General features: G+C 42.5%; 1 protein-coding gene across 2 annotated transcripts in view; it reads right to left on the bottom strand.

The window, feature by feature from the left end:
- The window catches only part of ZZEF1 (zinc finger ZZ-type and EF-hand domain containing 1), a 94760-nt gene that overhangs the window by 57535 nt on the left and 12420 nt on the right, over window positions 1-24805 (bottom strand). For both annotated transcript variants that reach the window (XM_086359555.1, XM_086359556.1), the window contains exons 4-16: window positions 23158-23329; window positions 21488-21687; window positions 19875-20085; window positions 15954-16070; window positions 14848-15026; window positions 12750-12848; window positions 11453-11544; window positions 10929-11077; window positions 6763-6874; window positions 5057-5272; window positions 3328-3428; window positions 2623-2792; window positions 1676-1809 (exon numbers count right to left, since the gene is read on the bottom strand). In XM_086359555.1, coding sequence (XP_086215681.1) covers window positions 1676-1809; window positions 2623-2792; window positions 3328-3428; window positions 5057-5272; window positions 6763-6874; window positions 10929-11077; window positions 11453-11544; window positions 12750-12848; window positions 14848-15026; window positions 15954-16070; window positions 19875-20085; window positions 21488-21687; window positions 23158-23329 — 1952 coding nt within the window. The remainder of the gene's footprint in view (window positions 1-1675; window positions 1810-2622; window positions 2793-3327; window positions 3429-5056; window positions 5273-6762; window positions 6875-10928; window positions 11078-11452; window positions 11545-12749; window positions 12849-14847; window positions 15027-15953; window positions 16071-19874; window positions 20086-21487; window positions 21688-23157; window positions 23330-24805) is intronic.

The raw sequence follows: 24805 nt of genomic DNA, 5'->3' as shown, positions 1-24805 counted from the left end.
AACAAAGAGACTCAGAAAAAGAGGCTGGAGGCAGGGATGGGGAGAACTGGATGAAAGCAGTCAAATGGTATGAACTTTCAGTTATAACATAGATAAGTACTGGGGGTGTAGAGTACAATATGACAAATGTGATCAACACTGTTGTGTGTTACATATGAAAGTGGACAAAAGAGTAAATCCTAGGAGTTCTCATCACAAGGAGAAAAACTTTTTTCTATTTCCTTGATCTTATATCTATATGAGATGATAGATGTTGATTCAACTTATTGTGATAATTATTTCATGATGAATGTATATCTTAAACTTATACAATGCTGTATGTCAATTATATCTCAATAAAACTGGAAGGGAAAAAAAAATAAAGCCTGATCCCTCAAGCTGATATGCACGTTTTATAGACAGCTGAAACCAACCAAAGATCCTCTCTCCTCTCTGACCTTCCTCAACCACTTAACAGAACTGCCCTCTAAAATGCCTATTGCAACCTGGGGTCAGTTCTTCCTTGCAGCAGTGTCCCCAGCTGGACTGCAGCCATGTGGCAACAGGGACGACACTGTATGCTTCTTTTACTCCCTTTTTTGTTTCTGTAGGGCTTTATGCATCTGACAGGGCACTTCTATTGCATGTGCTAAGTAGCGGTTACATATAGAAATGCCTTTTTAAAATGCTGCATCTCGTTTGCTTCATCAACTCTTCTCAGTAATTCTATTTAGTTGCTTGTCTAAACAGACTAATAATGATTGTATGTTTTATTCTTTCTGTTATTTTTTAAATTTCTTTTCCTTGTCCTACAGCAGTGGCTAGGCCTCCTAATACTATATCAAGAGAAGCAGTGACAGTAAGCACCCTTGGCTTATAGCTCATTCTGAGAGGGATGAGTCAGTGATCCAAAGACCAGTACATTGATTTCTGTAGGTTTTAGATACATGCCCTCCACCAGATTAGGGGAGTTTGTACAGGTTTTGTTGTTTTAGTCATCATCCGAATTAAATCTTATTAAAGTATCTTCTGTAGTTGTCAATATGATTTTTTTCCTCTCTGATTTCATTGACTGATTTTCTAATGTTAAACCATCCTTTCATTCCTAGGATAACTCCAACTCAATCATGATTTTGGGTGAGAGGATGCAGCTGAGGATTAAACTTAATTGTATTTTCTTTATAGATATAAACTGAAATATTAACGAATAAGTCCAGGATTTACTCTGATATAATAATGGTGTGGGGGGAGGAGTATGTGAGGTATGTAATGGGTGAAACAAGTTTAGCGTGAGTTTGTAATTACTGAATCTAGGTGATGACTACATTTGAGGGGTTGGAGGGACTGATATGTATTATTTAGTCTAGTTCTATATTTAGATTTTCCCATAATAAAAAGTTAAACTGTTAAAAAGAGCATTTGGTTGTAGGCATGTCATAAAGATGAAGGAGACTAAACCCTCCCCTTGTGATACAACAGGTTCTGAAATGGAGGTTGGGATTATCTGCCATCCCCATCTTGAGTATGGTGCTATGTCCTTAGATACCTGTGTCCCAACAAAACTCTGCATACAGCAAGTATTAAATACACCTGTGGGAAACGGAAACCGAGAGGCTATCAGAGAAAACGAAAACTACTAAGTTTCATGCCAAGATAGGTCAAGAGTGGAATCTCCACTTTTAACATAAATAATTACCATCATGGTGAAGAGATGATTCCGCCGGGTCAGTCGATCAGGAAAGAAGATGGCAGCCCCATTGAGAAGGGTATTCCTGACTTCTTGTTTTAGTATTTCCATGGGCACAGAGTCTCCATCCAACCTATCCACCACTGATAAAAATGAACAATCAGCTTTAATATAGCCCATTTATTCACTTACAATATATATATTTGCTTTAGCCCATAAACTCACTACCAGAAAAAAGAAATACCTCTGCACAAACTAGGCAGTGTAAAGAAATTATTTTTTTGTTGTTTACATTTAACAAAAATAAAGACCCCATGTTCCAGCTTTTCTTTCATTATTTCTCTGTTCTTTTGAGACACAACTTGCAAAGCCTTAAAAATAACTTCAGATAATCACGTCTTATTCTCAATCAGCATTACCATGTCCCCCCTTCAATCTATCAGCCTTATTATCCCTGTGTCTTAGCTGAAGTAAAGACTGAATGTTGTTGTTATTCAGGCACTAAGTCATGTCCGACTCTTTGCAACCCCATGGACTGTAGCTTGCAGACTCCTCTGTCCTCCACTATCTCTTGGAATTTGCTCAAATTCATGTCCATTGAGTCCATGACACTATCTAACCATCTCATTCTCCACTGGAGAAGGAAATGGAAACAACTCCAGTATTCTTGCCTGGAGAACCCCATGAACAGTATGAAAAGGCAAAAAGACTGGAGAGTATGATAATAATTACTTTCAGTATAACACAACTATATGTCAGAAACCAGGAGGAAGGCATTGAGGAGGACTAAATTCTGAACTCCAAACAATGATTCAAAGAAGATTGAGGAAACTCATTTTCCAAAGACATAAACCTTTTACTGGGTTTGCATGGTCAAAGAACCCCTGGTTTTCTACAGCGAGAGGCCCTGCAGGCCACCAGAACAGGGTCACAGTGAAGAGGAACCCCAATCCTACCACTGCACAGGTGCGCGTAGAGCTCCTTGGCAGCCTCCACTGGCCTAGGGCGCGGGCTTGGAGCCTTGGCGTCCTCAGCGGCGGCAGGAGCATCTCCTTGCAGCACCGAGAAGCAGCTCTGGAGGAGCTGCAGAAGCAGAGTTTGGGCACAGATGCACTCTTCCCTGGGGCTACAGAAAGACAAAGACCATCAGAGAGCAAAAGGGCCAGCTGTTTTTCCCTCACAGTCCCACAGCTATCTACGAAGGACTCTCCCCACTAGGCATCAGGCTCAGTAGAAAAGAACAGTGCACGAGGTATGGAGTCTGAAGAAACAGACCTTGTCTGACTGCCTACTCTGCGGCAAAGAAATGCATTTCTGACTCTGTTTCATCAGCAGTAAACATGCAGACACTATAATACTTGATCTGGCTCTCATTACAAGGTAATATAAAGGGCAAAATGCTTGCAAAAACACTGCCCAAGTAAAGTATTTTACAGAAATGTAAGATATTATTTTCAACAATAACAAAATTTCTCAAATCAGAACAAGATAAACTAGTAGGAAGTAAAAAATCCTGGGGGGTAAAAAAAAAAAACCCAACTGTTCATTTAGAATAGCAAAACTCAGAGTTTTCAGTTGTGTTTATAGGACTATCATCTTTATTATCTGAGCCACTAGGGTAGCTCCACATGACTATCATCTTGTAATAGATTCCAACTTACTTTTGCTTTAATTTACTGTAAAAATTCCAGAAGATCTGCAAGTCAAGACCCGCAAAGTCCAGAAAAGACTTGTATTTTAAGCCACTTTCCTTCTGCTGTACCTAAAAAATAATAAAAACCAGAAAAAATAAAACAGAAAAATGCATTTGGAGAAATATCGTAATGGCTCATTTACTTCTCATTATTAAGGGGTAAGGTAGCTCCTCGTATGAAAATCCCAACATTAACTGATGTGACCTCTAAGTGACAATCTGTGGACAACTACTTTGGGGTGTGAAACTTTATAAAATATGTGTGTGTGTGTGTGTGTGTGTGTGTGTACACATGCATGTGAGTGTATATATACATGTAACATACACACACACACGCCTGTGAAAGCTCCCTGACTTCACAGATACGACACCTAGGACATGAGGGAACCTTTACCTGGTGATGACTACTGTCCAGGATCGTATTGCAGCTTGTTTTGATCCTTCCCTGAATGCAGGCTGAAAGATCAATCCTGCTGTAAACGCTCTTGCTACATCTAAGCACCTCTCTCTCATCTGCTGCTTTCTGCTGTGACAGGAGAGCTCCAAAGACCAAACAATGCACATACCAACTGAGTTATCAGTCTCTGAATGTGCCATGAAGCAGAATGAAGGTGAAGAGTAGACACTTGCATCCCACACACGAGAGGGCTCTATCAGATTCCTGAGACACAAGCCACATTCTCTATGGTGACAACTGCAAACATCTTTGAGTGGGCTGTCACTGTGCTTTTATTAGTGACTGTAAAAGTTGGTATCGAAAACACAACATTCACAGCAGCATTACTGACAATAGCCAAGACGTGGAACCAACCTAATTGTCCGTCAACAGATGAACATATCAAGAAGATCTGACATACATATACATATACACACACAATGGAATATTAATCAGCCATAAATAGAATGAAATTTTGCCATTTGTAACAACACCTGGAGTGTATTACTCTAGTGAAGTAAGTCAGACAGAAAAAGACAAATACTGTAAGCTTTCATTTATATGTGGACTCTAAAAATGAAACAAACAAATATAATAACAGATTCCCAGATACATAGAACGAAACTAGTTACCAGCAAGAAGAGGAGTGTGAGGAAGGGCAAAACAGGTGAAGGGGATTAAGAGGTACAAACTATCAGGATAACATCAATTTTAAGTTATAAGAGTATAATGTGTATCAGGGAATATAGCCAATGTTTTGTAATAACTTTGCATGGAGTGTAATCTATAAAAATATTGAATTACTATGTTGTACACCTAAAGCTAATACTATAAGTCAACTATATTTCAACTTTAAAAAAATCCTGTTATTATTTCGGGAGTTCAAATAAAGAGACAGAACTCAGCTACACTTCAGGAGTACTTGTAGGACTTATAGAAGACATAAATCCCATAAATGTGCTTTGGCTCCCCAGTGATCCCTGGCAACCACAGCTGGGCATCTTTAAGATCTCTGTGCAGGTCTATTCCAGGAAACCTCAGGGTGATCACAGGCCACTTCGTCTTCCACTTACTGACACCATCAATGCCCCATACCGCACTCCCCTTGAATTCCCAACATCATCACAGCAATGACGCCTGCCATCCTCATTCAAACTGATGGCCTCAGCAGGGCCAGGTTTCACGGGATGGTGTTCCTTCCCCCAAACACATCATTTACTTTTCCCAAAGGAATGAGGTTTAACAACTGAGTAAACGCTACCAGGTCGTGGGCGAGCTGCTGGATGAACTGAAGGGTCTTGAGGAGCAGTGTGGCCCCGCAGACACTCTCCTCCGTGCCCTTTCTGCAGTGAGCACAGATGATGCTCTGTTCGGCTTCTGCTCTCGCAGGCCGGAGGTACCCACTGATGCTCAAGCCTTGTACTCCCAAGCGCTCTGCCGACTCCTGGCGGGTGCAGAGGAACTTCACCATCAAATACTGGAAAGAACAAGAGAGACGTGATGAGAAGGACTCAGAAGCTCCAGGTACTGATGAAAGGGAGGTGAAGGTCATTCTGGGCAGGTCTCCCTGTGACTTTCATGATTAATGAGGTCCCACGACGCCTAGCCCTGGAGACACAAAGTATAAGTCTAGAATCTACAGCAAACAGGAAAGAGACAATACAAATGCTGGAGTCAGGTTCTGGGAAAGATCACAATATGAGAAATGGCATTACTTCCTCTTCAAGGCAAAAACAGGATAAGACAGGATAAATAAGGGAAAGATGCCTGCTCTGTGGCACAGTCATTTTGGTTTCTTGTTTGAAGTTTTCTCTTTTTTAAATGTGGGCCATTTTTAAAGTCTTTATTGAACTGTTATAATACTGCTTCTGTTTTTGTTTTTTTCTTAGCCAAGAGGCATCGTGGCATCTTAGCTCCCCAACCAGGGACTGAACCCACAAACCCTGCATTGGAAGGCGAAGTCTTAACCACTGGACCACCAGAGAAGTCCCAGCACAGTCATTTTGAAACAGAAAACAGCTATATATTGAAAACAGTCAATGACTGCCCTAACAGATCATCTCAAAACCCTCCAATTACATGTAACCTATGTTCTGGGAGCCTAGGACACAGCCTTGTCTTTGCAAAGCTAAAGTCATTTTCAAAGCCCAACTTCTATGCACACTCTCTGCTTATTGTAGTGAAAGTTCCTTTGTTGAGGATCTTTCAGAATCCACTACTCAGTTGCATAAATATTCACTGAGCAGCTACTATATATAAATCCTAAAGATAGTTATTTCTTTTATTTGAGCTTCTTACTAAGATTTACAATGGAGGTTACAATTAAGTAGTCAGATAATCACTGTTTCTTTCACAGCTACAGGAAGACATCTCTCTTACACTTATGCCTGTGGACTTAACTGTTCTCTCAGCCTGAGATGCCCTTCTCCATACCTCTCAGCCTGGCTAAAGAAGGCAGCTTAATCAACTTTCAACACTTGGCATCACACCAACTTTATTGGGAAGCCTTCCCTGGTGAATTCCAGACTGGGTAAATATTTTCCTCTGGGCTACAACACCCTGTATGTCTCTTTATCAGCCCAATCACAGTGTCTCATATGTCTGTGTCTCCCACTAGACTCTGAAGCCCTTGAGGGTCACGATCATGTCTGATTCACCTCCAGGGTACCTGTGCTGGCATAAGTCTGGCACACAATGACCACTCAATAAACACTTATAAGACAAAAAGAGGGGATGGGACTTCCTGGTGATCCAGTGGCTAAGACTCTGTGCTCCCAATGCAGGGGGTGCAGGTTCAATCCCTAGTCAGGGAACTAGATCCTACATGCCACAACTCAAAGATCCTGCATGCTGCAACTAAGACCTGGCCCAGCCAAATGAAGAAATATCTAAAGGAAAAAAAAAAAACAGACAAAAGGAGGGGAGGAGTGGGGAGGTACGTGAAGGCCACAATTCACTGATGTTTACTTTGGCAACTCTGCACTGCTGCAACTTGACATCTGCTTCATCCCACTCTTCTTCCAGCTCAAACCAGCCAATGGGATCATCTTCACCAAGGATATCAGACGAGCAACCGATCCTGTAAACACAAAGGTACTCATAAAACATTCTCCTGTTTCTCAACTTCTCAAGAGTCTAACGAATAAGGCACCACTTATATGGCATTTGGGCTTCCCTTGTGGCTCAGCTGGTAAAGAATCTGCCTGCAGTGCGGGAGACCTGGGTTTGATCCCTGGGTTGGGAAGATCCCCTGGAGAAGGGAAAGGCTACACACTCCAGTATTCTGGCCTGGAGAATTCCATGGATTGTACAGTCCATGGGGTCACAAAGAGTCGGACATGACTGAGCGACTTTCACTCCACTTTCACTTTACATGGCATTTAACTTGTTTAGATGGCCTGTCTGTTAACAACAGGCTGGGGCGCGCTACTTGGTGCCTAAGTATACAAGGGAGGTGGTGGTAACTTCCTCCCCACTCCTCAGCCTCCTCATCTGAACGATGGGAACTATTATTAGCCCCAAATATGACCTGAGAATTCAGGAGAAAGTTTGCTTCTCTGGATAACTGGATTATTTGAAGAATGAGACCTGCAGTCAAGGTATCTAAGATGAGCTACTCAGGAATAAAGTCCAACGCAACAGCTGGTATGTGTTTTTGGAAAGAGTCAAAGGAGAGGCAGGTTCATTTTCTTTCCCCAGGACTGGCTAAAATATCCACGACTGGCTTGAGGTTCATACTTGCAACAGCTGAAGGGTAAAAGCTGGGGAGCTTTTGGATCCTGGAGCTCAGCCTTCACAGGCCTCAGGATTTTTTCTTATTCCTTAAGAACTCCTTACAGGAAAGCATTTCAACCCAAAAGCTGAAGAAGCACAACTGTGTGCCATTTCTTTTTAAAAACTGGATACATGAATGGTACTTCCTTTTTAGGAATAAAATATCTGAGAAGGAGAAAATGGCAGTCTTTTCAAGTAACATTCCTAAAACTTTAGTCTGTGCTATAGCTAACAGGCTAGCCAACACATGCATAATTCTGTACGGATTAAGATAAACAAACACAGGGGTTTACAACAACAAGAAGGAAGAAAACAAAGGACCCAGAATAAGTTCTATAACAGAGAGAGAAAAAACATTCTCTTCTGACCATAAGTCATTCTAAGCATGAAACATTCATGACATAGTTAAGCCTCAAACCAGTGGTATTCCATCTAAGCCCAAAATTGTGTCAATGACTCTTATCAGTATTGAGTGTTTGAGGACTTTTTAATTCACTCTGGGAGTCATCAAGGAGATCTCTGAGATATAAAGAAAGAGCTGGCAGGGTGTCAAAGAGGGGTAGAAGCAACCTTGCTTACTATATCAATTCATAGGCAGGGTAGAAAAAACAGAGCTGAATATGTATAGCCCTTAAGTATGTATAGCAAGCCCAAAGCTGGTCCCAGAGCATACTGACTGACATCTGATAAGAGGGCAGGGAAATAAAAAGGGCAAAAAGACAGATGCATGTCTTGTCAACATTTTGATCTCCAAACTGGAGAGGGACCGATAATATGTAGGCCAAGTAAATGAGGATTTCAGAGTAGCTCAGGCTGGAACCAGGAGCTAAAATCAGCAAGGGACTAGTGAATAAACCTGTATTTAGGTTAAAAAAAAAAATCATCCTATATAAGATGTGGAAGATCTTATTTAACAGCAGGTTTAGGGAAAAAGACCTATATTAATATGTGCCAGGAGTGGGACACAGCTACTTAAAAACTGTAATCTCTGATCATTATTTTAAAAGAAAAGCATTTTTAAAAAGCATGTATGCATGATGGGAGAGAGATGTTTCATTTAGAGGGCTGGAATTAGGACTACTGAGCTGAGATTACAGCTACAAGATTTCAAACGAGTCCTCATCACTGAGATGCAGTGAGTGCTCCATCACTAAGGACATTCCAGAGAGGCTGAATAAGCATTTGTCAGAGATGCCACCATAGGAAGCCCAGAGGAGAGAGGAAGTTTGTCTAGAACCTTGCTACTTCATGTGTGATCCATGGTCAGGGAGCACCAGAGTCACTTGGGAGCTTGTTAGAAATGAAGGTCTCAGGCCCCATGCAGAACCATCGAATCAGAATCCACATTTGACACAATTATCAGTGGTTCGTAAGTCCATGAAAGCCCAGGAGTAGAGTACTGTGTGTTAGTCACTCAGTCGTGTCTGACTCTTTACAACCCCATGGACTTTAGCCTACGAGGTTCCTCTGTCCCTGGAATTCTCCAGGCAAGTACAGTACTGGGTGATAGGAAAATCTCCAGCACCCCGTTACCTATGAAATACAGGAGCAAAAAGAGCGAATCTCAGGCTCAGCCCTGTGAGTTTGCTACTAGTGCTAAGGGAGGTAACACTGCCCAGGAGGTCACCGATGCCCTCTGCAGCTAAGTCCAACAGACTTAGCTTACTGCATCTAGACTTATCTTACTAATTCCTGGGTGACATCTGACAGGGCTGCCCACTCCCTGCCTCTCTAACCATGACTTTCCATTGGCTTTCCTGCTGCTTCTCTGGCCACTTTTACCAGCCTCCCTTTCTCCGTTGCCCCTGAAAAACTGGTGCCTCTCAGCAGGTTGGCCTCTCTGTGCTCTTCCCAGCATACATGCTCCTCCAGAATGATCTCTTCGAATTCATTTTAAACCGTCGCTGAAATGTTTCTGCTCTCTGTGCCCTCAAGACAAAGTCTCTTCCAGGCTCCTGACCTGCTTATCCAACTAGCTGTGGGACATCTCAGAGGTGTCCTACAGCCTCAAAGCCAACAGGGCCAAAACTGAGCTCATCATCTTCTCACAAACCTGTACTCCCTGAAGTATGTTCTATCTCAGAAAAAGGCACTACCAATGTCCCCCCTGCCAAGGCAAAACCCAGGACTCACTGATGCCTACGCTTTCTCCCCTCTCCGGCTCTTCATTTAGTCACTCACCAGGTCCTGCTGTTTCTCTGATGGGCTACAGTCCATGGGGTCACAAAGAGTCGGACACAACTGAGAGACTAACATACACACACGAAGTCCTGGTGGTTCTGCCTTCTAGCATGTCTGCAGTCGGTCCACATCTCTCCCCTGCTCCTGTCGCAGCTCTGGGTGACGTCACCCATACTCTGGCCTCCACGGCGACAGCAGCAGCTTCACCCACTGCACCCTGCCCCCTGTTCACTCTCCTCCAGCCCTGCCTCACACAGCAGGCTCCAGAGTAGTACGCCCAAACCACACATGCGATCTTGTTCTTCCTGAAACTTCTGGATAGCACAATCCCGTCTGACTCCCTTCCCCTGCCCCCACTGCTTTCAGGATAAAGTCTCAACTCTGAAACAGAGACAAAGGGCCTTTAATGACCTGACCCTTTCCTCGCTCCAGCTTCACCTTGCCCCACTCTCTGCCTCACCGCACACCTCAACAAGGTGTGGCTCGCCAGTGCCTTGAGCAGGCCAGACTCCACCTCTGAGTTCTCAACTCCATCTATTCTTTGCTCGGGACGTTCTTCTTCCACTGCTCCAAGGGGTTACTTAACTTTAACTCCCCCATATTCAACACCTCCTCCAGGGAGCCTTCCCTGACCAGGTCAGGCGCTCTGCCCTGTGCTCCTAGAACACCTGATCCCTCCTACCTACCTTGCCTGGACAGCACAGTGACTCTGTAGGCTTTACCATCTGTCTTCTGAGCAGGCTCTGTAGAGCAGAGACTGTGCCAACTTGCTCATTAGTGCAAGGCGTCTTTGGTGCCTAGCAGCAGGCCGAGCACATCATAGGTACTTCATAATTATTTTCAATAAAAGCACAAAAACAGGAGGAAGGAAGTTGGGGCTGGGGTACATTTCCCAGGGGCTAGATAAGACTAAAGACCTCAGGCTGCCCACAATTCACATGTATATCATTACCCAGCCATTGTGAAGATCTATATACCTGGTCACGAAAGGGACCGAGTAAAAGTCTATGAACAAATTAAAATATATGTCTTCACACATGCTGCCAGAAAGCAATGAATGTTCCTGGCTACTAAAGATGGGTTAGTAGCAACTTTTTTTCTATAAAGAAAACATATGTCACCAGTAAGAGAATGTATATTATCTTATTAACTAGAAAGATTTTTATTCTGTTCCTTACCTGCTTTTTACAAACTGCCTGAACTCCTGAAGCTTCCATTTGTCATATTTTTCGAATCTTTTGAAGTGTTCTTCCGCATGAAATTTATCAGAAGATGAATTGTACGCAAACACCAAGCCACACTGGGCACCGATGCCACCACGTCGAACCTGGAAACAGAGGCCTAAGTAAAGAACGTTGAAGGGGCCGGAATTGTGTGGCCATTCTGTTCCCAAGTAATGTGGTCAGATTCAAAGAGCTTAAAGCAAAAATGAAACCAACAGAGAGAGATCTCAAATACATGAAATCCTGGAAAAGTAAGAAAGTTGCTTCCCAAGAAAGGATTCCTCACCGTTTTTGATCCTTATAGTCACACCATTCACAGACTTAAAATATATTCATCTTTTTGCCCCTGTGTCTGCTACAGGCCTGACACAGAAAAATCACTAAAATCAATGAAAAGCCAGTGACATGGACTTCTGCAATGCAACCCTATTTTTAAAACTAGTAGTAACATTTCTGAAAGAAGGCAGCAGAAGAATTACCATAATTCTGATCTGAGTAACTTGGAAGGCAGATTCAGTTCCTGTAGAAAAAATAGTACTTGCTCTGGTTTTTCCAGTCTCTGTAAGAAAACCTACAAAAAATAAAAATTAACATTAGGATGACTGATACATCTGTAATAACCCTAAGAACTAAGACCAACAAAACCAAGGCATATCCTTTGAGGCAGAGGCATCTAGCCCATCTGGTCCTCTCATAAAAATTAGAAAAAGAATTCCTCTCTAGGCAGATGCAACCCCGCTGATCAACCACCAGATAACAGATAATAGGCCAGGTATAACTTCGTCAGAGCATAATCTTTTCAACTATACAGGCAACCCTGCTCTGAGGCAACAATAAAGAAATAAAAAGTTGATAAAGATTGTGACTTTAATTCAAAGAGACAAAAGACTAGACAGTTAATCATCTTTCTGAACCATTCCTAAAACCACGACTGATGTTTGGCTGGGCTGTTAGAGGCAAGCACACTTAAAGGCTGAGAGAGGAATTAGTTTCTCAAATACTGTCAGGAAAGATTGTGAGTCTTCAAAATGGGCAAGAAAAGAATGTGTGTGTTTGCATGTGTCCTCAGTCATGTCTGACTCTCTACGATCCCATGGACTATAGCCCACCAGGCTCCTCTGTGCATGGGATTCTCCTGGCAAGAATACTGGAATGGATTGCCATGTCCTCCTCCAGGGGATCTTCCCGACCCAGAGATTGAACCCTCGTCTCCTGCATTGGCAGGCAGATCCTTTACCACTGAGCCACCTGGGAAGCCCCCCCAAAGTGTTTATTTAACCCACTCTTTTGAGTTCTCGCCACCTTTCATTGTATCTAAGCTACTTGATAATTCTATAAATTGTACAATATGACAGTAATGCAAATGATTCTTGTCCACAGAAATAAAAATTGTGTCTATAGGAACACAGCTGATTATTCCTTATGAAGACTGACCAATTTTGCAGCTATCTGTAGATTCATGTTAGCATTCTTATTGGTCTCCATGTATTAATGAGTTCTCCTTTGACCTGCCTGTATAACATCCTAGTGGTCCCCTCCTTACTGTATAATGTGAACATTCAAGTACTTTTAAGTTGTTACAGGTGAGTGACACCTAGCAGATGGCAACACTGTAGTAAAGAAATCACACAAACAGTTCAGGAACCATTGATGCCAACTGAAGCACACGGGCAGTGAAGACTGCACGTCCTGAAAGTTTCAAAGACCACAGTGTGGTTCCACAGGGCCTCTAGTGGCCATTTCCACTCACTAAAACCCCGCAGGTCCACTACTCACCGTCCCTCGTCCACGGCTCAGCAAGCAGGTTTTCAGGCCCTGACTTCTCTTCTTTTCCCTTGACATCACAGGCCTGAAGAGTCAATTGGAGAGGTTTCCCTGATCAAAGAAAAGAGAGAAAGCGAGAGAGCCTGAAGCTAGCGCTATGAAAAAATGAAAACTAGAATGCTCATCAGTGGAAACAGAGAGCCTGTGGCCACCCAGATTGCTAACTAAAAACTGACCCATTTAAAAGCTAACATAGGAAGTAGTATCAGATAAAAGGGGATACCACCCTTTTCTGCTCTCCTGAAAGAAACAAAGAATAAGTCAATCCAAAAGAATCACTCTAGAATAACAACCAGTCAGAAACAAAGCATATCGTAAGACACAGATTAATAACACAGACTTAATATAGTTGTGTATTGAGCAGGAGGAGAAAGGAATTCCTAAGACACTGTTTGGGAGTCAATAATTAAGTTTATTGTAACTGCATTTAAATATATAAATAATGAAAAAACAAATATCATATATTAATGCATATTTATAGGATCTAGAAAAATAATACTGATGAACCTATCTGCAGGGCAGAAATACAGACTCAGACACAGAGAACAGACTTGCGGCCACAGCGGGGGAAGGAGAGGGTGGGACAAACTGGGAGAGTAGCACTGACAGATGCACACTGCCGTGTGTGAGACAGACGGCCAGTGGGAAGCTGCTGCTCAGCACAGGGGCCCAGCCGGCTGCCTGTAATGACCTGGGGGCGGGGTGGTAGGCGTGGGGTGGGGTGGCGGAGTGGGGAGGCTGAAGAGGGAGGGGATGTATGCTTACTTATGACTGATTCATGTTGTCGTATGGCAGAAAGCCACACAACAATGTAAAGCAATTACCCTCCAACTAAAAATAAATTTAAAATATATCAATAAAATAAAACATACATAAATAATGTCTCGGGGTTTGGCGTTTTGTTTCTTAAAATTATCTCTAGGCAAATTTTGGAAGTTTTCAAAATTATATAGATCAACTTTTACTATCATGATCTAAAAAACATTTTCTTTTGTTTTAGTAATGTAATGAAAACTCTATAACCCTATTAACCTATAAACCAAACTGGAACTAGAACATTATCAATAATGAACAGCCCCCCTAGGCATTCCTCCCCCGTTTAGGCTCTCTGCCCAAATAACAGCTAAACTGAATCTAAAACTTTTCTGGAGAATATTTTCCAGATAGATCCCTCCCATCTGGCCATGGATCCCAACCTCTCCAAAGAAATGATCTTCCCAAAACTGGGGAGGGGGTAACTGGATTTACATGATATCTATTGATGACTTAAACAATTAAAAGTAAACTATTAGGAAATATTAAGGCAAAGGTACAAATATCATCTCTGGAGAAGGAAATGGGAACACACTCCAGTATTCTTGCCTGGGAACTCCCACAGACAGAGGAGCCTGGCAGGCTACAGTGTGTGGGGTCGCAGAGTCGGGCACAGCTAAGCAGCTGAACAACAGCAAACACCACAAGGAATGACCACAGTGCTCTGACGGGATGGGGTCCAACGCAGTACTCTGTGGACAGAAGCTTCAGCCCTAGAGGCTAGGACGGCACGTGTCAAGTGCAGTCATCTGAGAGTAGCTCTACAGACTCCTGTGTTGAGAAGGATTAAGAAGCTCCAACCTGGATCAGTGGAAACGTGCTAAGATGCGTTGCCATTGGGCCCAGGAGGGAAAGTGGTGGCTGGCATGTATGTCTGCCCATATATGTCATTCCAACCAGCTATCAGCTACCACGAGGATGCATTCCAAGACAAGGGTCTTTGCGCCAGGTCTGGCATTCAAATGGCCACCAAGCCTCAGTCATTAGGTCAGTAAACCCTGGGAGTACAGTGCAGTGGATACTCAAGTTTCTTTTCTGCTAATGCATCCATAAATGAACCAGCATCTCCCTCCTTCCTATCAACCTTAGTCAAAGAAGACATGTTCCTCCAGAAACCACAGTATAAGTACAATGCCCCGGCCCACAAACTACTACTCAACAAGATAAGAAGATGCCAGAAGGTCCCCCGTTGGTGATGGTATCATGCATCTTTGTGCACCTTGCCAAGGTCACTTACCGTATTTAAGGAGCAGGTTCTGCCTGACCGACGCCATGGATGAGATGAGGGATGAGGCATCATAGTGTGTGTCCAGGTGATCAGTGACAGTACACAGAGAGCTCAGCACTTTGGCAACACTTCCTCTCGCTAGTGCAAAGGCCAGAAGAGTCAGCTCCACCTCTGGTGTAGAACGGCAGCTACAAACAAAGAGCAGAAAGCATTTCACTTCTTAAAATGTGAGAAAATTCAGGTAGTTCAAACTTTGCGTAACTGATCACCAAAAGCAAAATCAACCTGCCATACGCTTCATCCATTTACCAGAAACACTTTTTCAAAATCCTTAAGATATCCTAAAGAAAAACTAAATCGGTCTGGAGGAATAGGAAATAAAACCCTCACCTTTGTAACCTTAATCTGTAAGTATAAAATAATGCTATCAATTTCAAGAAGTCCAACTTTATAAACCAAAAATAAATAAGCACCTGCTATCAAGAAGCCTTGAGTAATGACCTGGCTTGCTCAGACAGCTAAGGGCTTTTTCCTTCAAGCACCAGTCACGTATTTTAGATCTACTCCATGTCACTCTTATCTAGTTTCTTAAACACATTACCCTGAAACTTTCAAAACTGTCTAGATGTCTCAGGGCCTAGTTTGTACTCTAATACAGTAACGTCCTCAGGGCTCACTGTGACAGAGCTGAGTGTCCCCACACTAACTGACTCCTCTATCAGCTATCAGGGTGTCCTTTCCCAGGTCTATGGACAACCAGGCTTGTTAGACCTGCCCATGGAGGCAAGCAGGTGCTGGGCTGGGGATGTGAAGGAACGGAGAGGCTTTGAGTTCTGGACTGTGCCACGAATGGAGAGGCTTTGAGTTCTGGACTGTGCCACCTCTGCCCTGGCTGAATCTGAGGACTACTCCACCCCCACCCCCAATTCCTAAGGTCGGGGGACATTACTAGTTAATGGAGAGCACCGTTATTTCACTTTCTCTTCAGTCACTAAAAAATGAAACACTGGAAAAATTAAAAAAAAAAAAAAGATGTGACAAGCACATATGCCCTCTATCTGCCAATACTGGCCCCCCATCTCCCCCTACCCCACTTATCGACCTTGAGTTCTTACCTAGTAATCCTTATGAGGAAGCTGTCCACCTCTTCCAGAACGTTGGGAGACAGGAAAGTGGAGAAATCTGTAGATCCTGGTGAGAGGGACAGCGGAGGCATGTGCTGCAGCGCCTTCCTAGGAGTGTAAGGTGCACAATCAGAACAAACCCAGGCCAACGATAAATGTATTAATATAATTTCAAATCAAATAAAAATACACTGTTGGAAGCTTGTTTGGATTAAACCCTTACTAAGAAACAGTGTTCCTACAGAGAACCTGGTACATAAATCAGTCTTTTTCCTACAGGGGTCCCAGTGCTAGACCATTTAATGGGATTTCTTTTCTTTTTTTTTTAAGAGTTCCTTTAAGAATTTCTTGAAGAGTTAAAGAATTTAAGAATCTCTTAAAGAGTTTCTTTAAGAGTTTTCTTTAAGAATACACACGACTCTGGTATTCAGTTGGTCACTTCACTTGAAACTTTGGAAGTCGAGTTGTTTCAGATCAGATCAGTCGCTCAGTCGTGTCCAACTCTTTGTGACCCCATGAATCACAGCACGCCAGACCTCCAGACCTCCCTGTCCATCACCAACTCCCGGAGTTCACTCAGACTCACGTCCATCGAATCAGTGATGCCATCCAGCCATCTCATCCCCTGTTGTCCCCTTCTACTCTTGCCCCCAATCCCTCCCAGCATCAGAGTCTTTTCCAATGAGTCAACTCTTCACATGAGGTGGCCAAAGTACTGGAGTTTCAGCTTTAGCATCAGTCCTTCCAGTGAACACCCAGGACTGATCTCCTTTAGGATGGACTGGTTGGATCTCCTTACAGTCCAAGGGACTCTCAAGAATCTTCTCCAACACCACAGTTCAAAAGCATCAATTCTTCGGCACTCAGCCGTCCTCACAGTCCAACTCTCACGTACATACATGACCACAGGAAAAACCACAGCCTTGACTAGACGAACCTTTGTTGGCAAAATAATGTCTCTGCCTTTGAATATGCTATCTAGGTTGGTCATAACTTTCCTTCCAAGGAGTAAGCGTCTTTTAATTTCATGGCTGCAGTCACCACCTGCAGTGATTTTGGAGCCCAGAAAAATAAAGTCTGACACTGTTTCCACTGTTTCCCCATCTATTTCCCATGAAGTGATGGGACCAGATGCCATGATCTTCGTTTTCTGAATGTTGAGCTTTAAGCCAACTTTTTCACTCTCCACTTTCACCTTCATCAAGAGGCTTTTGAGTTCCTCTTCACTTTCTGCCATAAGGGTGGTGTCATCTGCATATCTGAGGTTATTGATATTTCTCCCGGCAATCTTGATTCCAGCTTGTGTTTCTTCCAGTCCAGCGTTTCTCATGATGTACTCTGCTGCTGCTGCTGCTAAGTCGCTTCAGTCGTGTCCGACTCTGTGCGACCCCAGAGACAGCAGCCCACCAGGCTCCCCCGTCCCTGGGATTCTCCAGGCAAGAACACTGGAGTGGGTTGCCATTTCCTACTCCAAGACATGTACTCTGCATATAAGTTAAATAAACAGGGTGACAATATGCAGCCTTGACGTACTCCTTTTCCTATTTGGAACCAGTCTGTTGTTCCATGTCCAGTTCTAACTGTTTCTTCCTGACCTGCATACAAATTTCTCAAGAGGCAGATCAGGTGGTCTGGTATTCCCATCTCTTTCAGAATTTTCCGCAGTTTATTGTGATACACACAGTCAAAGGCTTTGGCATAGTCAATAAAGCAGAAATAGATGTTTTTCTGGAACTCTCTTGCTTTTTCCATGATCCAGTGGATGTTGGCAATTTGATCTCTGGTTCCTTTTCCTTTTCTAAAACCAGCTTGAACATCAGGAAGTTCACAGTTCACATATTGCTGAAGCCGGGCTTGGAGAATTTTGAGCATTACTTTACTAGTGTGTGAGATGAGTGCAATTGTGCAGTAGTTTGAGCATTCTTTGGCATTGCCTTTCTTTGGGATTGGAATGAAAACTGACCTTTTCCAGTCCTGTGGCCACTGCTGAGTTTTCCAAATTTGCTGGCATATTGAGTGCAGCGCTTTCACAGCATCATCTTTCAGGATTTGGAATAGCTCAACTGGAATTCCATCATCTCCACTAGCTTTGTTCGTAGTGATGCTTTCCAAGGCCCACTTGAATTCACATTCCAGGATGTCTGGCTCTAGGTGAGTGATCACACCATCATGATTATCTGGGTCGTGAAGATCTTTTTTGTACAGTTCTTCTGTGTATTCTTGCCATCTCTTCTTAATATCTTCTGCTTCTGTTAGGTCCATACCATTTCTGTCCTTTATGGAGCCCATCTTTGCATAAAATGTTCCTTTGGTATCTCTGATTTTCTCGAGTTGTTTAACTCAGAAATATATGTTTTTTAAATTTTAGGCTTGAGAACGGCATTCTACATACTGTTTGTAGATAAAGAAGGCATCCAGCGAGAATCCACCTAACCTGTTGTGAAGACAATATCAGGCATATAAACTTTAAATATATCCGATCTTCGACAACTTGGCATAACTGCACAAAAACAAGGTAGGAAACTCATCCTCTTCTCCTTCCTGAAAATTCAGTCCACAGAGTAGGGTTGTGCAAGGCAGGCACTCGTGTGTGCCTGGGTGGGGTGCATGGTGGCCCAGTGAGGTACTGGAGCAGGGTACTGAGCAAAGAGACAGCCTGGTATGGAATGTCAGCCCTGAGAAGGTGAGGAGGGAGTTCAGGCAAGGGCTGGGGAGCTGGGAGGCTGGTTATACAGAGTGGGACTCTTTAAATAAGTGAACATATTAGGGTTGATGGGAGCCAAGTTTCTCACAGTCATAGCAGGGAGCTACAAACACAGAAAGAGAGACAATCAGAATGAACATGGTAGCCCTGGCTTAGAAGTATCAATGTAAACTCAAAAGAGTTTTCAGTGTTACAGACAGAGAAATAGATACAGGAGGCGATGTGTCTATGTATACACACGTGTCTATTACTCATTTACAGACATATACTTCCCAGCTATGTCCACTGAGAGAAGCAACACTCCGACAGCAATGGGTTTAGTTTGTTCAGTTCCTAAACACAACTCTCCACTAAAAGTGACCACAACTCTTGAGAAAAAAGGCTAATCCTAGGACTATGGCAGGAGCATTCAAGGTAAGCCCGGAATATTTTGTTGTGAGGAAGAGTTCCAAGATGAGGACATGTCAAAAGGACACATGTCCGAGTTCCTATCAGCCAAATCTGGGCCAACCTGAGAAGCAAGCTGTGATTGATAACAACCGCAGGAGTAAATAGGAATCATGAGTCACGTCAAGTGAAGCCTAATGAGCAATTCGATATTTAGAGTCTCCAAGTACCTCCTCACAAAATACGAACTTGAACCGTCTGAAGTGCAAGCGCCAAGTCTTCACCACTGGATGGCCAGGCAAGTCCACCTTAACAGTTTTTTTTAAAAGAAAATTTCCAAAGGTGCTTTACATTTAAAAATAGACTAGTTTAATGTCCTTGGAAAGATCTGACTCTTTTGTGAAAAGAGCCTTCAACCTAGGGCCGAGGTCCAAAGACCTCCAGCTGATCCATCACTGCTTGGTCATGTATCCCAGGAAAGGTCACCGTACACTTGACTGGACAATAGGGATACTTTTTACACATACATATTATGATGTAAGTGGGTAAAAAATATACAGCATCTGAAGGTGTTTTATCCCATATAAATTACTATGTAAATGCAAGCAGCTGTTCCCCAGGGGGTAAGGGATAGGAATGGCATATGTGGCCCAGCCCCACCCTCCCCCAGGACCGAAGCTGAAGGCACAAACAGGAAACAACAGGGCACCTGAGGGCCGGCTGCTGAGTGAGTCTCGAGGGTCGGAGGGTGCTCAGTGACTTGTCCTACAGGGCTGGAGAGAGAGCACGCCGTGACAGGCCTGGAAAGCACAGTGACTTACTGAGTGTTGCGCAGCACTGTCTGGACAAAGGCAGGATTTGTCTCCATGGAAGCCGTCACCAGAGATGTCAGTAGAGACCAATACCATATTGCAGAAGCATCTGAGACTGAGACCCCAGACTTCTTGACTCTCTGAAAGCCAACAGCCCTCAGACCGTGAATTCTAGTGTCACATCCATCACTAAGACAACGCTTTATGTTAATCTGGACATCTGTCAAGTGCAAACAACAAATTCAGTATTGGATTAACTTCTTCAGTTCAGCAAATGCTAGGCTTCCAACTAAAAGCAAAACAGTAATTCACATTTCGAAAAGAAAATGCTAAAGATATATTTTGATGCCAGAAATAAATGGTGTGTGCAATGGAGCAAGTATACAATCAATTTGTCAAAAGAGCAGTGACCAATCTAAGGAGCCAAAAGTATCACGTGCAAAATTAAGGGTGGCTTAAATCTTTACATCACAATGCTTCATAGGAATTTATGACTGTTGAAAATCAACACAAACTGTATTTTTAAAATCCTGATTAAACACATGGTGAGAAATGTCTATAATTTTTCCTAGAGTTCCAAAATTTAGATTTAGTTATAAAACAGCAGCTGGCTCATAGCCGTTGTGAGGATTTCTTTTTAATAATCAAGTCCAAATAGATGACATAGGCATGACTCACTTTTAAGAGCTGTCAGAATTTCTTATTTGGGTTGGAGAGGAGGAGGTGAGAAGTTAAAAAGGACACAACTCAGAGTAAAGACCACCACAGTGTAAGACAGGAAGCTGCTACTCCACAAGCTTAACTACTTCTGTGCCTAGGGGTGAGACACAAAGACTCTACCTCCCTAGGCCTCAGTTCCTCTGAGCAAAGTAAGAATACTTCTTTTGGCCCAGGAAAGCATTAGGAGAAATGAGACAAAACATGAAGCATTCCGGCTCCCTGAATGAAATAAGCCTGGAAAGAAATCACAGAATTGTGATTATTTCCAAAATGCTATGTGTGAAGCAAGGTTATAATAGTATAAAAATGGAAACAACTGAAATTTAAGAAGAAAAAGCTTCTTAAAATTAAGGCACAGTCTTAACAACACTAAGTAAAGGTGCGCATGAATGTATGGTGAGACAACACGTTAAAAAGTTACAAAAGAGCATGAATGAAATATCACCACTTTTGTAAAAAGATACATAAAGATATACATATATACATGCAAACCTATTTTTAAGTATTCTTAAAAATATATATATATATGTCTGTGTGTGTATTTATATACATACACAAAATAAGAAAAGGACTGGAAGGATCCATACCAATGAATTCACAATTACAATCCCCGAGGAGTGGGACTTTGAATAATTTTTTGTTTGTGTCAATATTTCTAATTTTCTAATAAGAAAAAAAATTTTTTAACTTAAAAAGATTTTACTGCTTTTCTATAACTTTTCAAAACACCGAATAGGTGAAGTAACAACCACTTTGATGTGCACAATGAGATGCAAATCAGATCTCCAAGAAAAACAAACAGGCTTTCTACTTCAGAGATCTTCCTGCCAAAAAACAGGACCTTTCTTCCTCCCCTCCAGTCCTCTTAGTTAGAAGGGCAAGATGCCTCTTGGTTGACTCACAGAGCTGACTGATGTTGGCATTTTCCAGCAGTGTCACATAGCCAGTGACATTGCTGGGAATGTGCACGTCGCGGACTTCCTGAAGATCGCTGGCCGTCCGCCCCACTGCTACGGTCACCTGCTGCGGCATGTAGCTCTGGTCAGTGGCCGCCACAGCAATGGACAAGTGCCTGAGTACGACGTCTGGCTTCATTTTTAGACTGGAAAACACAAAGAGAGAGCAGAAACGACAAATGTTTATACAGGCTGAGAACTGGCAGGGCCCACAAGTCGCACCTCCAAGATCCTGTAGGTGCTATATACGCAAAGACTAACTCCCCTAAAAGCAACTAACTTAAAAAGCCGGCTACTAGTTTCAAAGTTCTTATGACCTTCCCAAGTTTCTAAAATCCCTTTCAGTTCAAGATCAATCTTCTAGTCTTTTTTTTAATGCTTATACTTTATGTATGTATGTATTTATTTTTGGCTGTGCTGGGTCTTTGATGCTGCTAGGGCTTTTCTCTAGTCGTGGCAAGTGGGACTACTCTCTAGTAGCGGTGTGCATGGACTTCTCACTGTGGTGGCTTCTCTTGCTGTGGAGCTCAGGCTTTAGGGGTGCAGGCTTCAAGACTTGTGTCATGTGGGCTCAGGAGTCTTGGCTCCCAGGCTCTAGAGCACAGGCTCAATAGTTGTGGCGCACAGGCTCAGTTACTCTGAGGCATGTGGGATCTTCCCAGATCAGGCATCGAACCCATGTCTCCTGCATTGGCAGGCAGATTCCTTACCATTGAGCCACAAGGGACACCCTCTATTTCAAGATACCAGTACAGGCAGGAAAGTATAAAATGAACATTCTAATAAAATGCCTTTACCCAGTATGAAGCAAGTTCTAACTGTATCCAAAGAACTGAGATTTGCTCATGTATAGATGGCTAAAGAGCTTATTTATCCTTTATGAGAAAACAGTAATTACTTCTATTTCCACCAACTGAAATCAGGCCATTTTCTGATGGGACAGATGATATTTTAGACAGCAGCTTCAGAACATATAGAAACATCACGGTTGACTGTCATCAGTTTCACTTCAGGATTCTTGACCACACATTCCCTCTTTCTCTACCAAACTGGCCAACTTAGTTGCATAAATTAAATGTGCAGAAATGATCTTAAAATCACATCAGATATAAGAAAAGTATCCCTTGTTCCTTGTGACACTAACCTTCCTGAAAAACTAGTGAAAAAGATCTGAAGTCAGTATCATAAATACTAGTCAAATGTTAATTTTCTCCCTTAAAATACCAGTAAAGAAATTATCCGTATTTATGAATATACGAACATGGGTATATAATTTCACATGATTCTTTTAACTTGATTCTTACAGCATCATCACAGATAATCACAAGAAGAAAAAAACTAGGCAGTGAAGTTAAAAAATAGTCTAAATTTTTTAAAAATGATTTTTTTTTTAACACACTGACAGGGTAAGGGAGAAGGCAATGGCACCCCATTCCAGTACTCTTGCCTGGAAAATCCCAGGGATGGGGGAGCCCGGTGGGCTGCCGTCTATGGGGTTGCACAGAGTTGGACATGACTGAAGCGACGCAGCAGCAGCAGCAGCAGACAGGGTAAGAGAAAGAAAGCAGGTAATTTCCTTGGGCCTTCACCCAAGAATCTGGTATTATGGCACCCACCGAATCCAGTGTGAGCGGGCACTGCCATCTGACTGCCAGTAGGATGAGGTTTCTCCATTTGTCATCTTGTCAATGTCTGCAGGGTTGGAGGATGTTTCTATATAAGCATAGCATTTCGCGACAGACTTGAGTTTGTCCATCTCTGGGCTTCTAGTTAGATCTCCAGGGCTCTCTGTGAGAAAAACCAGATTTTATCATGACATCTTTTTCACAAAGCATTTTTTAAAAAGGTCATTTAAAATATCTAACAGAAATATTCCTGGCACTTTGGCCCTAGAAAAATAAATGCTCTGTAAAATCTCCTTCTAAATTGGACAACATGTATAAAGAAGAAATTGGCCAAGGACTGCTCCATGGGTTGGTGGTAGTACAGCATAAATCACTGATATATTTGCAAAACTAACTAAGAGATGAAAATGGTGACTTATAGTTTTAAGTTACATTTCTTTAATTATGAGTGAGACTTTTCAAGCCACTTGTTTGTAAGCCGCTTGTGTTTCTGAGTATGGCTTTGTCCTATCCTCATCTACTTGTTACTGGGTCACAAGTCTTATCAATTTATCCATTTTGTATATATTATGTAATTATATATATACACACACATAATAAGTAATATTTCAGTTCAGTTCAGTTCAGTCGCCTGTTTACTGTGAACCAGGCCTTTTTTCTACACATTTTCTATGTATTAATTCATTTTAGAGATGAGGAAACTAAGGCAATTAAAAAACTGCCCAAGGTCAGTTAAAACAAAAAAACACTCACAATGTTACAAAATACACCTTTGTTCCGTAAAATGCTATCTGCCTTTTGACTCTGCTTATGATATGTTTTTGCTGTACAGAACTTTAAATTCACATACAGTCTAACTTACTAATCTTTTCTTTTGTAGTTTCATGTTCTACTTAAGAGAGGTTTTCCCATGTGAGGGCTTTTATAAAGTGGAACTCCTTCCTTCTAGCACTCTTTCCTACAGCTTTCTTTTTGGTTGAACTTTTTAATCCATCTGAAATTTATTTGATTAAGTGGGTTAAGAATCTAGTTTTATTTTTTTCTCCAAATGTCTAACCAGTTCCTTAACCCAATCTGTAGGCTCATTCACTTCCTGCCCTGACTCGTAACGCTAACTAACTACATCTGGTACCTGTCCCACATGCAACGGGGTCTACTTCTGGACTGTGGGGCTCCACGGACCTGCCAATTCGTATTATCAACTTTTGCTGTGGTCCCCAGTGAGTCTGTAGTGGCTTCCCTCGTTTATTCAACAACTATTCACTGAGTACCCACTGTGTGGCAAGCATAGTTCTGGGTCCCAAGGATAATGAAGCGAATAAGATAGACAAAAATGCAAGTAAATAATAATGCTACAACTTCAGGTAATAAGTGCCATTTAGGCTTTTAAACCTGCAAAGGGGACTGTGACCAAAGCGGGGAAGTGGTGGCAGTGGGCGCATAGGTCGAGAGTAATGAGGAGAGGCCTGCCACATCTGAGCGGAGACCTGGGTGATGAGAAAGCAGTTGGGTTAAGAATAAGGCGAGGGGGAGGGGAAGGAAAGGGAAAGCGGAAAGGGAGAACAGTTCACATTCTTCTGCTACAAACTGGTCACTATAATTTCAGAAATAAAAGCAGGGAGGAGGGCTGGCTCATCCT

The sequence above is a fragment of the Bos grunniens genome, chromosome 19, assembly GCF_055505025.1.
Source record: "Bos grunniens cultivar Pamir isolate PY7600 chromosome 19, Bosgru_T2T1.0, whole genome shotgun sequence".
Taxonomy (NCBI): domain Eukaryota; kingdom Metazoa; phylum Chordata; class Mammalia; order Artiodactyla; family Bovidae; genus Bos; species Bos grunniens.
Note: the sequence above shows the minus strand (reverse complement) of the source record. Positions and strands in the feature narration are given on the sequence as shown.